Source organism: Panicum virgatum, chromosome 5N (genome assembly GCF_016808335.1).
Source record: "Panicum virgatum strain AP13 chromosome 5N, P.virgatum_v5, whole genome shotgun sequence".
Lineage (NCBI taxonomy): Eukaryota > Viridiplantae > Streptophyta > Magnoliopsida > Poales > Poaceae > Panicum > Panicum virgatum.
Genome location: NC_053149.1, coordinates 72,270,575 through 72,285,076, shown reverse-complemented (window position 1 = coordinate 72,285,076; position 14,502 = coordinate 72,270,575). Strand labels below are relative to the sequence as shown.

Here is a 14,502-nt window from a genome sequence, read left to right as displayed (position 1 = left end):
AGCAGGCTCGATATTTTTTTAATTTTACAAATTTACATTGGTGACGGGCAAAACAGTAGCACGTCACCAATAAGAAAGTCATTAGTGACGTGTGTAGCCAATAACTATCACCTTTTTTATCATTAGTGATGTGTGAACTCTAGAGCCATCACCTTTGTCTGTTATTAGTGACGCGCGAACTCTATAGCTGTCACCTTTATGTGTTATTAGTGACGGGAATTCTACAGCCGTCACAAATGTGAGTCATAAGTGACGGGTTTTCGCGCGTCACCTATGTGGTTCACATCAGTGACGAAAATTTAGTGACATGCAAATTCACTGTCACTAATGAGCTTTTACAGCGGTCACTAATATCTTGTTTTGACGTATTGAATATCTGACCTCACTTTAGTACAATTATTTAAAATATTTTTATGGCAAGATTATGGACCAAAAATATTTTGCCACGTCAATTTTTAGATTTTTTTACCAATATTATATAATATTGTAATTATTATATGGTTATTTGGAGATAGAAGTTTGAATTTTCCCTAACAACATTTGAAATTTTCATATACTTTCATAACATGAGCAATAATCGATAAGAAGTCCTTAAACTATATTTTTATGTAATTTTAAATTCTATTTGAGATGAGCGGCGGCCGAGCGCGAGCCGCTAGATGGGCATCGGCCCGCGCGCGCCGCGCCAGGGCTACCCGTTGGGCGGTGCCTCGGCGCCGGCATGTGGCTCCCCCTACGCGAGGTGCTGCCTGCGCAGCTCGGCGCCGGGGCGCAGCTTCGCGTCCGCGAGGCGCGGGCAGATGGGCTAGCAGCGGCCTGCGGGCGCAGCTTGGCACCGGTGCGTGACTCCGCATCCGCGAAGCACCAGTGGAAGGGCAGGCAGCGACCGGCAGGCGCAGCTCGGCGCCAGCTCGCGGCTCTGCATCCGCGAGGCGCGGGCGAAAGGGCAAGGAGCGGCCTGCGGCTCCGCCACTGCAAGGCGTGGGCGGAAAGAGCAAGCAGAAGCTGCGGGCGCATCTAATCAAACGCTCACCTCCAGCATGCCCGCAACGCTCCGTCACCATGGATGGCATGCACATCACGCACGTCTGCGAATACATTGAAATCAGGTGATTGTATATGTCCTATTTGGCCTAATCCATCCATACATACGTAACAATGTCAATGCCAATGATTATATATTGTAAGCCGTTTGATTTACAAACAATGTATATTATTTAGTCAGCTGAACATTTAATGTGGAAATGAGCGCCTTCAAGTGGTCTATTTTTATTTCATTTTGAGTGGCATATGTTTGCTCTGAAAAAGATTAGCATAAACATCCTAAGCCACTTATTATTTGCACTTAACCTTTGTAGCTCATATAATTTCATTCAGCAAAGATACATGCTGCATTCCCCACTATCAGGCCTTCACCATGATGTGCATAGATATCCTAATTTCTGATAAGAAATTGTATTCGCACACAGGAAATATATTGGATAGAAGGTCTTTTGGAGGTGGCCCTGACCTGACACCATTGTATATCGCTGAAGAGGATATCAATCACTTCCATTCTGTATGTGAATAGCTCCTTTCCACTTGTTCAGAACATAAATATAAATCCATGCTATTTTTTTTACCAAAAGCAACTTGTCCGAGGCTATTGAGCTTGACTTGACCTTTATTTAGTCCCTGTGTGTTTGTTGGATATCTCATTTGTGCTCTATTTATTGGAACCTTTCAGGTTCAGAAACAAATGTGTGATCAATTTGATCCTAGCTTTTGTCCTAGATTCAAAAAAATGGCACGATGATTACTTATCAAGGTTAGTTCATTCAGCTGTTCATTTTATGTTCGTGGGTATTGTAATATTTTTCAATATCAATTTTGTTCTCAGTTCTCACTGGCACATGGAAAATCTCATGGTTGAGTTGGTCTAGAATCTGAAAAATAATATTATATTTGTTTTCTTATTTAGTAATGGGCACTAAATAGCTTATCATGCTCGTCTGGTCCAGATCAAGTCATAGAGATGATTATTTATGTTTGACTGCAGCATCATGGAGTGAAATATTTTTCGATGATCTTAATCACTGTGATCAGAAAAGTCTCCTTTCTACTACTTTTGAGGTCAATAAAGATATGTCGATTCCAACTGTCATAGGAAATCTCAATTTCCTTGATGGGAGGTTGCCAGGGAAGAGGCAAATTTCCTTGATGGTCAGTGTCAAATTTCCCTGACGGTTGTAGGACACAGGGAAAAAATTTAACCTGGATTTCTAAACCTGACAAGACAACATTACCCTGTGCGTTTATCGTCAGAAAAGTACCGACAGGAAAATAATTTCTGTCAGGAAACCGATAGGCAATTTTAATTTCTCTGTAGAGCTATCCCTGTCGGGATTTGCATGTCGGTAGACCGATAGAAATTATTTCTTTGACGGTTTTGAGCTATTTCTTTGACTGTTCTTGTACACAGGGAAATTTCGGTTTCGGGTAGTGCATGTTCACAGAATAGATCTTGGGGAATCCACTCTATATCAACTATCCATGTCCGCCACTATACTACTTTTGCACTGTATTACCAAATGCTTTTGCATTTTTTTCTGCAATATGGAGAATATGCTGCTTGTTACTATAATAATATGGAGATTCAATTTGACTCTCAAGAATTGCTGGTAGGACTGAACTTTCTAATCCACCATTGAGTACATGTACTCAAGAAAATTATGAATGCACACATTAGCTTGGGATCTTGAACTAAGGTGTCTCTTTCTTTGTTTCTTTTCGTAAGTACTTCTGGCCTCTTTGATTGACACTTGAATCTATATATGAAATCTATGCTCAAATGGATCAACCTTTGCCATGTCACCTAGTGCTTGCACTTGAGGAAACATGAAATTTGTATGCTTGTATGTGGAGCAGCTGCCATCATGGCATTGTGTGAATAAGATAATAGAAATTGTATGTGGCATCGTGGGCCACTCATGTACAATCTAAAATGCCATCTTTGTACATGCTAATAACATGAAATGATTTATTTTAGGTATATGCTTTAGGATTGCGTGTTAACCATCTAAATTTTATGATCTTAGTTAATCCAGTAGCCCTTTTGTTTCAGGTTGCCTATATGATTGATATATGAGGTTATTACTTTTTTATAAATTGCTGAGCATTGGCCTCTTTCCCTATATATGTAGGTTGGTGATCTTGGCTTTTTGAAAGTGAAGTGTCAGACTCTGATCTCTGGTGCTGTCAGGGTAACACTTCCATGGATGGCACAGAGCTTCTAAAGGGTAGTAGTAGCTTGGTCTCTGAAAAGGTGTGCTAATTTAGTTCTATTCTTCATCATAATCTTTATGATATCCTAATTCTCTTGGTTCTTGGCTCTTTCAAGTTAACACTGAATTCACACGTAAATCTGGTTATGCTGTACTCAGGTTGTTGTGTTTACTTTTGGGATTGTTCTCTGGGAGCTCGACCTATCAACTCACCTTAAGGTATATTCTGTATCATGCTAATGACCTGTTGTAGCAATAGAAGTTTTCAAGTCTGAGTTGTACAAGATGTACATTTACTGTAAAGTTTGACATGCTAATTTCAGTTCGTTTGATAGGTGTAATGTATGCTTGGTTCCCATTGGATGATTGGACCCATGTGATGATTGCCCTTTTTTTTTGGATCTAGCACCGAAATGTTTTGCCTCTTGTTAGAATAATGGTTGTTGCCTCTAGGAACTGAGATGCAAGGTGTCATTACCCATTTTGACGAATGTTATGATAATACCTTCTGTGGAATGCTATGTAACATTTGTATTTGGTTGTCAGTCATACTACTCTAGTTTTGAAGTTGCTTATTAAGAGTAGATTAAGTGTTTGTTGATATTTTGCTACCATATATGCATCACCTTAATACTAAGCATAGAACTGCTTCTTGGATCCTAAGATAATATGTTTCAAATCCTGAATTAATATGCTTTCAAATAGTCGTGTCATATTCTTATGGAAAGCTTTGTTTCAATTGTGCTTCTCCATTGGGACTATGAAATATTTACTTTATATAACAGTAAATCAATACATTCCAACATCTAATAGTTTCAAAATTTTGAATGGAATTATTTGTCTATAATTTTTTGCCCATGTTGATTCAAATGGGTAAATTCATGCAAGGCACATAAACCTATGAACTTATACTAGCATTTCACAATTTTCCATTTTCTAATCAACTTGCTTTGTCAGACACTTTTTTTTATATATGATCTGAAATTACTTCAATTTTGGAATTTGGAATCATATTGTGAAATCTAATAGTATGAGAAGATCATGAATTAGAATGACATTGCTTGCCTGAAAGATGCACATATGACTTCCGTACTTTCAAATTTGCTTATGTAATCAATCTGCAAGGTATCTCCGCATTCTAAAAGCTCCCCTCAGAAAACAATGCATTGGGCTGCTGCATTTTTGGTCTTTGATCTGGGTTTTGATGTTTAATGCTTATATAATATGGCCCACTTCTTATCAGCTTGTCGACTATGTTAACTTGGCAATGTATGTGCAATCATTAAAGCTTAGTGCAATTCCTTGGCTATTTTTCTGGTGCAATTGGAGGATAGTATTTTTTATTCCATAGACCTCTCGACTTACTCTTTATTACCATAGATTGTCGTGTTCGACTTGCATACTTAGTAGCTCCTTTTGTTTTATTATATTCGTTCTTGCTCAGCCAGATTTCATGTGCTTCTAGGTTGGGGTAGTCACCGAAAACCCAGTGATTATTTCTTTTGTCGGAGACAAGCTATGAAACAGTGCATGAACCGGATACTGAGGCTGCCAGTTATTCTCTTCTTCGGAAGCAAATGTTGCTTGAAGTGAAATATTCTCGCTTAAGAACAATCTCTACTACGATGCCTGGTGTGTTACCAATCCTCTATTTATATAGAGTTACATAATATGCAATCCTTTTTCTATCATGTTCTCATAAGTAGTTAGTCTTATAAGTAGTTTGTATATTAACCAATCCTTTCATGCGAAATGTTCATTAATCATCTTGATGTTGATGGAAATTGATTGCGTATAACTAATGCGCATGATGTATACTGAAACTACTCTTGTATCAAGTAATCTTCTCTTGTATTGATGTACATGATATATATTAGTAGCAAATTTGTATCTTAACCTGAAATTCAGCTTTGTTAACATTTGATAATTTATAGACTAAACATGTTGGGTTCTTGTTTGGGGTTAGATTATAGGATGTGGGTGGAGACTGTAGGGCTTTTTAGTTTGGACATGAGAATGATGAGATCTTAGCCTAGACAGAAATGAAATTAACACTAAAATGTTCAGCCCTGATACTCTTCTTTCCTTATTCTTTTAGCATGTGATGGTGATGACTATAGTCTGCCAGGGGGCAAGCTAGCAGGAGATGGCTCCTTGTCATCATTTCTACCAGAAGTGGTAGGACTTTCAACAAAGTTGAAGTAAACATGCTTTTAGTGGGTGGGATGAAGTCTTAGGCCCATGATCAGGGTTGGACCAAACATAACTTCTTCTTTTTTTGGAAACAATGACCATGAGAGTGTCCACCACTATATTTGTTGATCCGAGAGTGGACATGACCTTGGACTATGTTATTTCCATGGATAAAGTACGTCCATGACGGATTTAGGGTTTTGGGGGTTTAGAGTTTTTTGGGTTTTGGGGGTTTAGTGTTTTTTTGGGTTTGGGGGTTAAGGGTTTGGTTTAGGGTTTTGGGTATCGGGTTTGGGTGTTTAGGGTGTTTTTTGGATTAGGGTTTAGAGGGTTTAGGGTTTTTAGGGTTTAGGGTTAGGGGTTTAGGGTTTAGGGGTTTAGGGTATAGGGTATAGGGTATAGGTGTCGGGTGGTAAACCCAGCCGAGTGGCAGAATGCACCCGCCTAAGCCCTGAGGGAGAATGAACTCGGGGGTAGCTAGGATTAGTCCGATCTAGATGCAAGAACACGATGAACACAGAAGGTTTAGAGTGGTTCGGGCCGCCGGAGCATAATTCCCTACATCCACTATGTGTTGTATTGCCTATCCCCAAGGAACGAAGTCGAGAGAGGAGAAGTAGTCCAGAGCGGAGAGGAGGAAAAAATTCCATTTGCTCTGCGTGTGCTCTCCCTTTTATAGTCCAAGGGAGGCACGTACAAAGCTGTTGGGTCCCGACATGTGGCCCCAGCAAGGTAGTATGGAACAGTATTCCACCTTATTGCTATGGCACTATGGTCGACGGAGATTTTATCCCAGGATTTCCTATCTTGCCAGCGTGGGTCTTCTGACCGGTATCGATCTTCCGCCGGTCGTGAGGTTGCCCCGTCTTGTCGGAGCAGCGCCCTGTAGCGTAGGCTGCGGCGTAGACAGCTGAGCCTGTTACATAGACTGCGTGCTGACAGCGTAAGTGTCATGATGGAGTGGCGAGCTGTCGCCTCTGGTTAATATGGAGGTGTGGGCGGCGCCTGCGACTCCACTATTACACCTCGGTAATTCGCGACCTACAGTGCGGTCTGACAAAGGTTGTCACGTCTCTGCGGCGGCAGAGCACGCCTCCACTATCCGCATTAAATGCGGGTGGGTGAGGGAGCTTCCATCGGAAGGCTTGCGCCCACGCGCGCGTCTGTTGGACACGTGGCCGGCATGCTCCCAGCAGAAGGCTAGCGCCCGCGCCCACGTCTGTTGGACAGGTGGCGCCTCCGAACCCCTCCCGAGCGGAGTGCTGAGCCGAGGGCTCGCGGGGGTCCAGATGGGCACGTGGAAGTCCCGGACCCGGCTAGGGGTAGAGTGGGCTGGGTGGAAACAATGAGCCCGTGGTGGCCCTTTTCAATTTTCCATTTGTGATATATACATATATTTTCCTTTACTGAAGGCCTCGTCGCTGCACCAAGTAATTTTGTTATTACATACATACACAAAAGGAACGGAAACGCGATGGATATTATGTCTAGCTTTTTCACTGGAAGATGACGTCTGGGCAAAATCTCATGGCTCCATCAAAATCTCATGCATTTTAACAAAACGAAACAAGACACATACACAATCGCGAAATTAAGACAGCAGACCGATATAGCCAGTTCATTAGTACGAATTACGAAATTCGGATACATAGGATTCGAAATTACATATCACATAAAAAAAACTAGATAAATAAAAATAAAGAGGAGCTGTCCATTTCCACCATATTTGCAGATTAAATTTTCACATCTTCTCTAGCTTCGCCCTTGTAGTTATAACCGTGCTTGATCTGAAGTTGATTCGCTATCTCATATGACAAAAAAACATCTATGGTGGCATACCTTATTTGCTCTGTCAAGAACTGTGAATGCCACCAATTGTGGTCCATCTTGTGCTTCTGGATTTTTATTTCTAGCACCTCTGATGCAATGTGCTCTAGTGATGATCTCCACTGCTTGCCAGAATGCTTGAGATGTCTATATTTTTCATTAACTTGTGGTACGATGACCTGATGGTCGTCCCACTTTGTAATAGTGATGCCATAGTCCTCCTCTAGGCGGACAACATCATTCTTGATATGTGCTCCGACGAAAATATGGCCCTCCTTTGTAAGAAAACTCTTCAGGACATCAGGAAGTTTGCCCCCGGCGTAATGTACCTAGAACTTGAGTAGTTAGGGATTGATTCGCACGTAGCTAGAACTTGAGCGATTGACTCGCACGTACCTGGAACACAAGGCAGCGCGGGCCAACGCACAGTTGCAACAGGGCGAGTTTGTAGGCCTTGGTTCGAATCTTGCGCCACTCGGTGTCCAGTCCAACTACCATAGGACATGGAGGTCTGTTACCTTTGATATATTGGATGAACTGCTCTACGACGACCGTATCAACTGTGATCGTTGTCTTGATTGTCGTTTTGTACTTGTAGAAGGCAACATCGTGGTTCGACGTCGGCGGCCACAGATCGATGAGCTTCATCTTGTCGTGGTTCGACGTCCCCTCACCCCATAGCGGCTTCGTCTCAACGGTAGTAGGCTCGTGGGCCGGAGACCACTCACCCCACAGCGGCTTCGGTTCAGCGTTGGCGATGTCGCTCTCCGTGTCGTATTGGGCTTGCGTCGGGCTCGGAGGGAAGTCGCCGGTGTCGCCGATCGTGGGGCCGCCGTCGTGCATGGGGCCGTGGCGCCGCCACCGTCGTGCATGGGGCGGGAGATGAACTGGTGCTAATGGATTCCCGGTGAATGGAGACTCCTGTTTGTAAGGGCGGGAGATGAACTGTTCATGGGGCGGGAGATGAATCGAAAGGACGGCGCTGAAGGCAAAGAGCCGACCGGTTGCCATAACTTCCCATCACCACTCATGCAGCCAATTGAATATAAATAGAATTCAGAACCAATGAAGTTTAGATAAATTATCAGATGTGAATTAGTTCTCTTTGTGTGTGAAACTGCGTATTCCGATTTGGCGTAATCTAATGTGAATTAGTTTTATAACCTTATTAATATTTACAAGATTTATTTTTAAACTGAAAATGACAAAACTACCTGTAGGGAGGTAATTGAACGGTTTTAAAAGCTAAAGGAGGCAGTTTACCCGGTTTCGAGTGATAGGGAGGAAACATGGACACCCTTTGTGTCTAGGGAGGTAAAACAGACTTTTTCCTTTATGAAACAAAATGCGCCGCCCCCAGTTCGGACCAGGAGGTTCTGGACCCGATCAGTTCGGACCAGGAGGAAATGGACGAGATTTTACCACCCCTAACTTGACATTTATCTGCCTCGAACACAAGATTTTACCACCTACGATTTTACCACATCAAGCCCAGATTTTACCACCGACTGCCTACGATTTTACCACCGAGTGCCCAGCAACAAACAACTTGAAATACCACATCAGTTCATAACTTCTGACCACCACTGAGCCGGTGTAAACACTATGTAGATCAACAGAGTTCTAAACGCTCCTCGCCGGTGCGGCTGCAGCTGCGCGCACCGTCGAGCAGCTCAACAATTGGTAGGAACACAACACGATCATTTAGAACTCAACACTGGGCTAGGTGCCCAACACTATAGACTGATTAAAGTTGCAGCAACTCTGAATGAAATGAATCACCCACTGAGCAGAGACAAAAGCAACACCTATTACTAACGGCAACAGTGGAACAGCTTCAGAGAATAAAGCCATACAAGAAGACTGATACATGTCTTAAAACACAGCCATACAAGTAGTGTGATACAAGTCTTAAAACACAGCCACTGGACCCATTAACGACTCAACCACCTCACTTGTTTTGCTTGTACTTCACAATATTGTAGACACCGAATTGTAGTCTACCATGACTGGGGGTCAGCTGTAAAAGTACGTAAATGAAGGTGACAATGGTGATAAAATTCTCAGAGCATTCATCACATGCTTCAATTGTGATGAAAAGTGTAATCAAGGGAACATCACAGCCGTCATCCCGCCACATGACGTATCCGAAGAGGGTGAACTCTCCGAAGTTGATGCTGGACAACTTGTAGAAGAAATCAAAGCTGTACTCAAAGACACCAATGTTGCACGTGTATGCAAAGACACCGAATCCACCAAAGATCCCAAAGTGAAAGTCTTTCGAAACATGAGGAGGACATTCGTAAGTAGAGATTTTTTCCTGGAACAAGGATTACACTCAGCATTATGATAAATGTGTTTTTGCATATATTTTTTCCTTTCTACAAGAATGAAGAATGGTTTGTATTTCATGTCGATACGAAAAGACTACCCATCATTGAAGCTCTGTTTTGCAAGACGTCGGCATTGTCGTTTGAAAATAGATCCCGACTAGGAAAGTCTATCATGGGCTGTCTACTCAAAGCCATGAAGGATTGCGGCTTCACGGTGAAACAATATGGTGATTGTAGGTTCACAGTTACTGTAACTGAACTCGAATTCAAAGGTAGTGCCTCAGCGCTCATGAGTTTTATTGAGAACTTCACTTCTAAGTTGGACGACAATGCCAAGAAACTGAAAAAGGGTGACCAGGTTAGTCTATTCCCCTCTTTACCTTGATATGATGTACAAAAAATTCCACATGACTGGATGGAAACTTACAAGATTGTTTATTTTTTTTCAATTTGCAGAACTGGCTGGAACCTTACAAGAAGTCGACAGTGGCATACCTTGTTTGTCACACTGAAAATAAGGTGGTGTTGCCTGACGATATTGTGAAGTACAAGCAAAACAAGTGACGTGGTTGAGTTGTTAATGGGTCCAGTAGCTGTGTTTTAAGACTTGTATCACACTACTTGTATGGCTGTGTTTTAAGACATGTATCAGTCTTCTTGTATGGCTTTATTCTCTGAAGCTGTTCCACTATTGCCGTTAGTAATAGGTGTTGCTTTTGTCTCTGCTCAGTGGGTGATTCATTTCATTCAGAGTTGCTGCAACTTTAATCAGTCTATAGTGTTGGGCTCCTAGCCCAGTGTTGAGTTCTAAATGATCGTGTTGTGTTCCTACCAATTGTTGAGATGCTCGACGGCGCGCGCAGCCGCAGCCGCACCGGCGAGGAGCGTTTAGAACTTTGTTGATCTACATAGTGTTTACATCGGCTCAGTGGTGGTCAGAAGTTATGAACTGATGTGGTATTTCAAGTTGTTTGTTGCTGGGCACTCGGTGCTAAAATCGTAGGCAGTCGGTGGGAAAATCTGGGCTTGATGTGGTAAAATCGTAAGTGGTAAAATCTTGTGTTCGAGGCAGATAAATGTCAAGTTAGGGGTGGTAAAATCTCGTCCATTTCCTCCTGGTCCGAACTGATCGGGTCCAGAACCTCCTGGTCCGAACTGGCTGCGCCACATTTTGTTTCATAAAGGAAAAAGTCTGTTTTACCTCCCTGGACACAAAGGGTGTCCATGTTTCCTCCCTATCACTCGAAACTAGGTGAACTGCCTCCTTTAGCTTTTAAAACCGTTCAATTACCTCCCTACAGGTAGTTTTGTCATTTTCAGTTTAAAAATAAATCTTGTAAATATTAATAAGGTTATAAAACTAATTCACATTAGATTACACCAAATCGGAATACGCAGTTTCACACACAAAGAGAACTAATTCACATCTGATAATTTATCTAAACTTCATTGGTTCTGAATTCTATTTATATTCAATTGGCCGCATGAGTGGTGATGGGAAGTTATGGCAACCGGCCGGCTCTTTGCCTTCAGCGCCATCCTTTCGATTCATCTCCCGCCCCATGAACAGTTCATCTCCCGCCCTTACAAACCGGAGTCTCCATTCGCCGGGAATCCATTCGCACCAGTTCATCTCCCGCCTCATGCACAACGGCGGCGGCTCCACGGCCCCATGCACGACAGCGGCGCCACGATCGGCGACACCGGCGGCTTCCCTCCGAGCCCGACGCAAGCCCAATACGACACGGAGAGCGACATCGCCAACGCTGAACCAAAGCCGCTGTGGGGTGAGTGGTCTCCCACCCACGAGCCTACTACCGTTGAGACGAAGCCGCTATGGGGTGAGGGGACGTCGAACCACGACAAGATGAAGCTCATCGGTCCGTGGCCGCCGACGTCGAACCACGACGTTGCCTTCTACAAGTACAACACGACAATCAAGACAACGATCACAGTTGATACAGTCGTCGTAGAGCAGTTCATCCAAGATATCAAAGGTAACAGACCTCCATGTCCTATGGTAGTTGGACTGGACACCGAGTGGCGCAAGATCGGAACCAAGGCCTACAAACTCGCCCTGTTGCAACTGTGCGTTGGCCCGCGCTGCCTTGTGTTCCAGGTACGTGCGAGTCAATCGCTCAAGTTCTAGCTACGTTCGAATCAATCCCTAACTACTCAAGTTCTAGGTACATAACGCTGGGGGCAAACTTCCTGATGTCCTAAAGAGTTTTCTTACAAAGGAGGGCCATATTTTCGTCGGAGCACATATCAAGAATGATGTTGTCCACCTAGAGGAGGACTGTGGCATCACTATTACAAAAGTGGGATGACCATCAGGTCATCGTACCACAAGTTAATGAAAAATATAGACATTTCAAGCGTTCTGGCAAGCAGTGGAGATCATCACTAGAGCACATTGCATCAGAGGTGCTAGAAATAAAAATCCAGAAGCACAAGATGGACCACAATTGGTGGCATTCACAGTTCTTGACAGAGCAAATAAGGTATGCCACCATAGATGCTTTTTTGTCATATGAGATAGCGAATCAACTTCAGATCAAGCACGGTTATAACTTCAGGGGCGAAGCTAGAGAAGATGTGAAAATTTAATCTGCAAATATGGTGGAAATGGACAGCTCCTCTTTATTTTTATTTATCTAGTTTTTTTATGTGATATGTAATTTCGAATCCTATGTATCCGAATTTTGTAATTCGTACTAATGAACTGGCTATATCGGTCTGCTGTCTTAATTTCGCGATTGTGTATGTGTCTTGTTTCGTTTTGTTAAAACGCATGAGAATTTGATGGAGCCATGAGATTTTGCCCAGACGTCATCTTCCAGTGAAAAAGCTAGACATAATATCCATCGCGTTTCCGTTCCTTTTGTGTATGTATGTAATAACAAAATTACTTGGTGCAGCGATGAGGCCTTCAGTAAAGGAAAATATATGTATATATCACAAATGGAAAATAGAAAAGGGCCACCACGGGCTCACTGTTTCCTCCCCAGCCCACTCTACCCCTAGCAAGGTCCGGGACTTCCACGTGCCCATCTGGACCCCCGCGAGCCCTCGGCTCAGCACTCCGCTCGGGAGGGGTCCGGAGCCGCCACCTGTCCCACAGACATGGGCGCGGGCGCTAGCCTTCCGCTGGGAGCATGCCGGCCACGTGTCCCACAGACGCGCGCGTGGCGCAAGCCTTCCGATGGAAGCTCCCTCACCCACCCGCATTTAATGCGGATAGTGGAGGCGTGCTCTGCCGCCGCAGAGACGTGACAGCCTTTGACAGACCGCACTGTAGGTCGCGAATTACCGAGGTGTAATAGTGGAGTCGCAGGCGCCGCCCACACCTCCATATTAACCAGAGGCGATAGCTCGCCACTCCATCATGACACTTACGCCGTCAGCACGCAGTCTATGTAACAGGCTCAGCTGTCTACGCCGCCGCCTACGCTATAGGGCGCCGCTCCGACAAGACGGGGCAACTTCACGACCGGCGAAAGATCGATACCGGTCAGAAGACCCACGCGGGCAAGACAGGAAATCCCGGGATAAAATCTCTGTCGACCATAGTGCCATAGAAATAAGGTGGAATACTGTTCCATACTACCTTGCTGGGGCCACATGTCGGGACCCAGCAGCCTTGTACGTGCCTCCCTTGGACTATAAAAGGGAGAGCACACGCAGAGCAAATGGAATTTTTTCCTCCTCTCTGCTCTGGACTTCTTCTCCTCTCTCGACTTCGTTCCTTGGGGACAGGCAATACAACACACAGTGGATGTAGGGAATTACGCTCCGGCGGCCCGAACCACTCTAAACCTTCTGTGTTCATCGTGTTCTTGCATCTAGATCGGACTAATCCTAGCTACCCCCCGAGTTCATTCTCCCTCATGGCTTAGGTGGGTGCATTCTGCCACCCGGCTGGGTTTACCACCCGACACCTATACCCTATACCCTAAACCCCTAAACCCCCAAACCCTAAACCCCTAACCCTAAACCCTAAAAACCCTAAACCATCTAAACCCTAACCCCTAACCCCTAACCCAAAAAAACACCCTAAACACCCAAACCCGATACCCGAAACCCTAAACCAAACCCTTAACCCCCAAACCCAAAAAAACACTAAACCCCCAAAACCCAAAAAACTCTAAACCCCCAAAACCCTAAATCCGTCATGGACGTACTTTATCCATGGAAATAACATAGTCCAAGGTCATGTCCACTCTCGGATCAACAAATATAGTGGTGGACACTCTCATGGTCATTGTTTCAAAAAAAAAGAAGTTATGTTTGGTCCAACCCTGATCATGGACCTAAGACTTCATCCCACCCACTAAAAGCATGTTTGCTTCAACTTTGTTGAAAGTCCTACCACTTCTGGTAGAAATGATGACAAGAAACCATCTCCTGCTAGCTTGCCCTCTGGCAGACTATAGTCATCACCATCACATGCTAAAAGAATAAGGAAAGAAGAGTATCAGGGCTGAACATTTTAGTGTTAATTTCATTTCTGTCTAGGCTAAGATCTCATCATTCTCATGTCCAAACTAAAAAGCCCTACAGTCTCCACCCACATCCTATAATCTAACCCCAAACAAGAACCCAACATGTTTAGTCTATAAATTATCAAATGTTAACAAAGCTGAATTTCAGGTTAAGATACAAATTTGCTACTAATATATATCATGTACATCAATACAAGAGAAGATTACTTGATACAAGAGTAGTTTCAGTATACATCATGCGCATTAGTTATACGCAATCAATTTCCATCAACATCAAGATGATTAATGAACATTTCGCATGAAAGGATTGGTTAATATACAAACTACTTATAAGACTAACTACTTATGAGAACATGATAGAAAAAGGATTGCATATTATGT

General features: G+C 43.5%; 1 protein-coding gene and 1 long non-coding RNA gene across 2 annotated transcripts; one reads left to right on the top strand and one right to left on the bottom strand.

Moving 5' to 3' along the window:
- Nucleotides 1-3,016: 3,016 nt before the first annotated feature.
- On the top strand, nucleotides 3,017-5,153 carry LOC120674328. Its single transcript, XR_005675052.1, has 3 exons — nucleotides 3,017-3,304; nucleotides 3,423-3,482; nucleotides 4,729-5,153. It is a non-coding gene; the product is annotated as an uncharacterized LOC120674328 (long non-coding RNA).
- Nucleotides 5,154-7,189: 2,036 nt separating this feature from the next.
- On the bottom strand, nucleotides 7,190-8,126 carry LOC120675153. The gene is made up of 2 exons (XM_039956235.1): nucleotides 7,680-8,126; nucleotides 7,190-7,612 (listed from the first exon to the last, which is right to left on the bottom strand). Exons 1-2 carry the CDS (start codon nucleotides 8,124-8,126, stop codon nucleotides 7,190-7,192), a joined length of 870 nt encoding a protein of 289 aa, XP_039812169.1.
- Between the last annotated feature and the right edge of the window lie 6,376 nt (nucleotides 8,127-14,502).

Coding starts and splice junctions, on each gene's coding strand:
- LOC120675153 (XM_039956235.1), bottom strand. CDS start 8,126: ATGCACGACGGCGGCCCCACGATCGGCGACACCGGCGACTTCCCTCCG. Junction 7,613..7,679: donor CGCGCTGCCTTGTGTTCCAG/GTACGTGCGAGT, acceptor CTCAAGTTCTAG/GTACATTACGCCGGGGGCAA.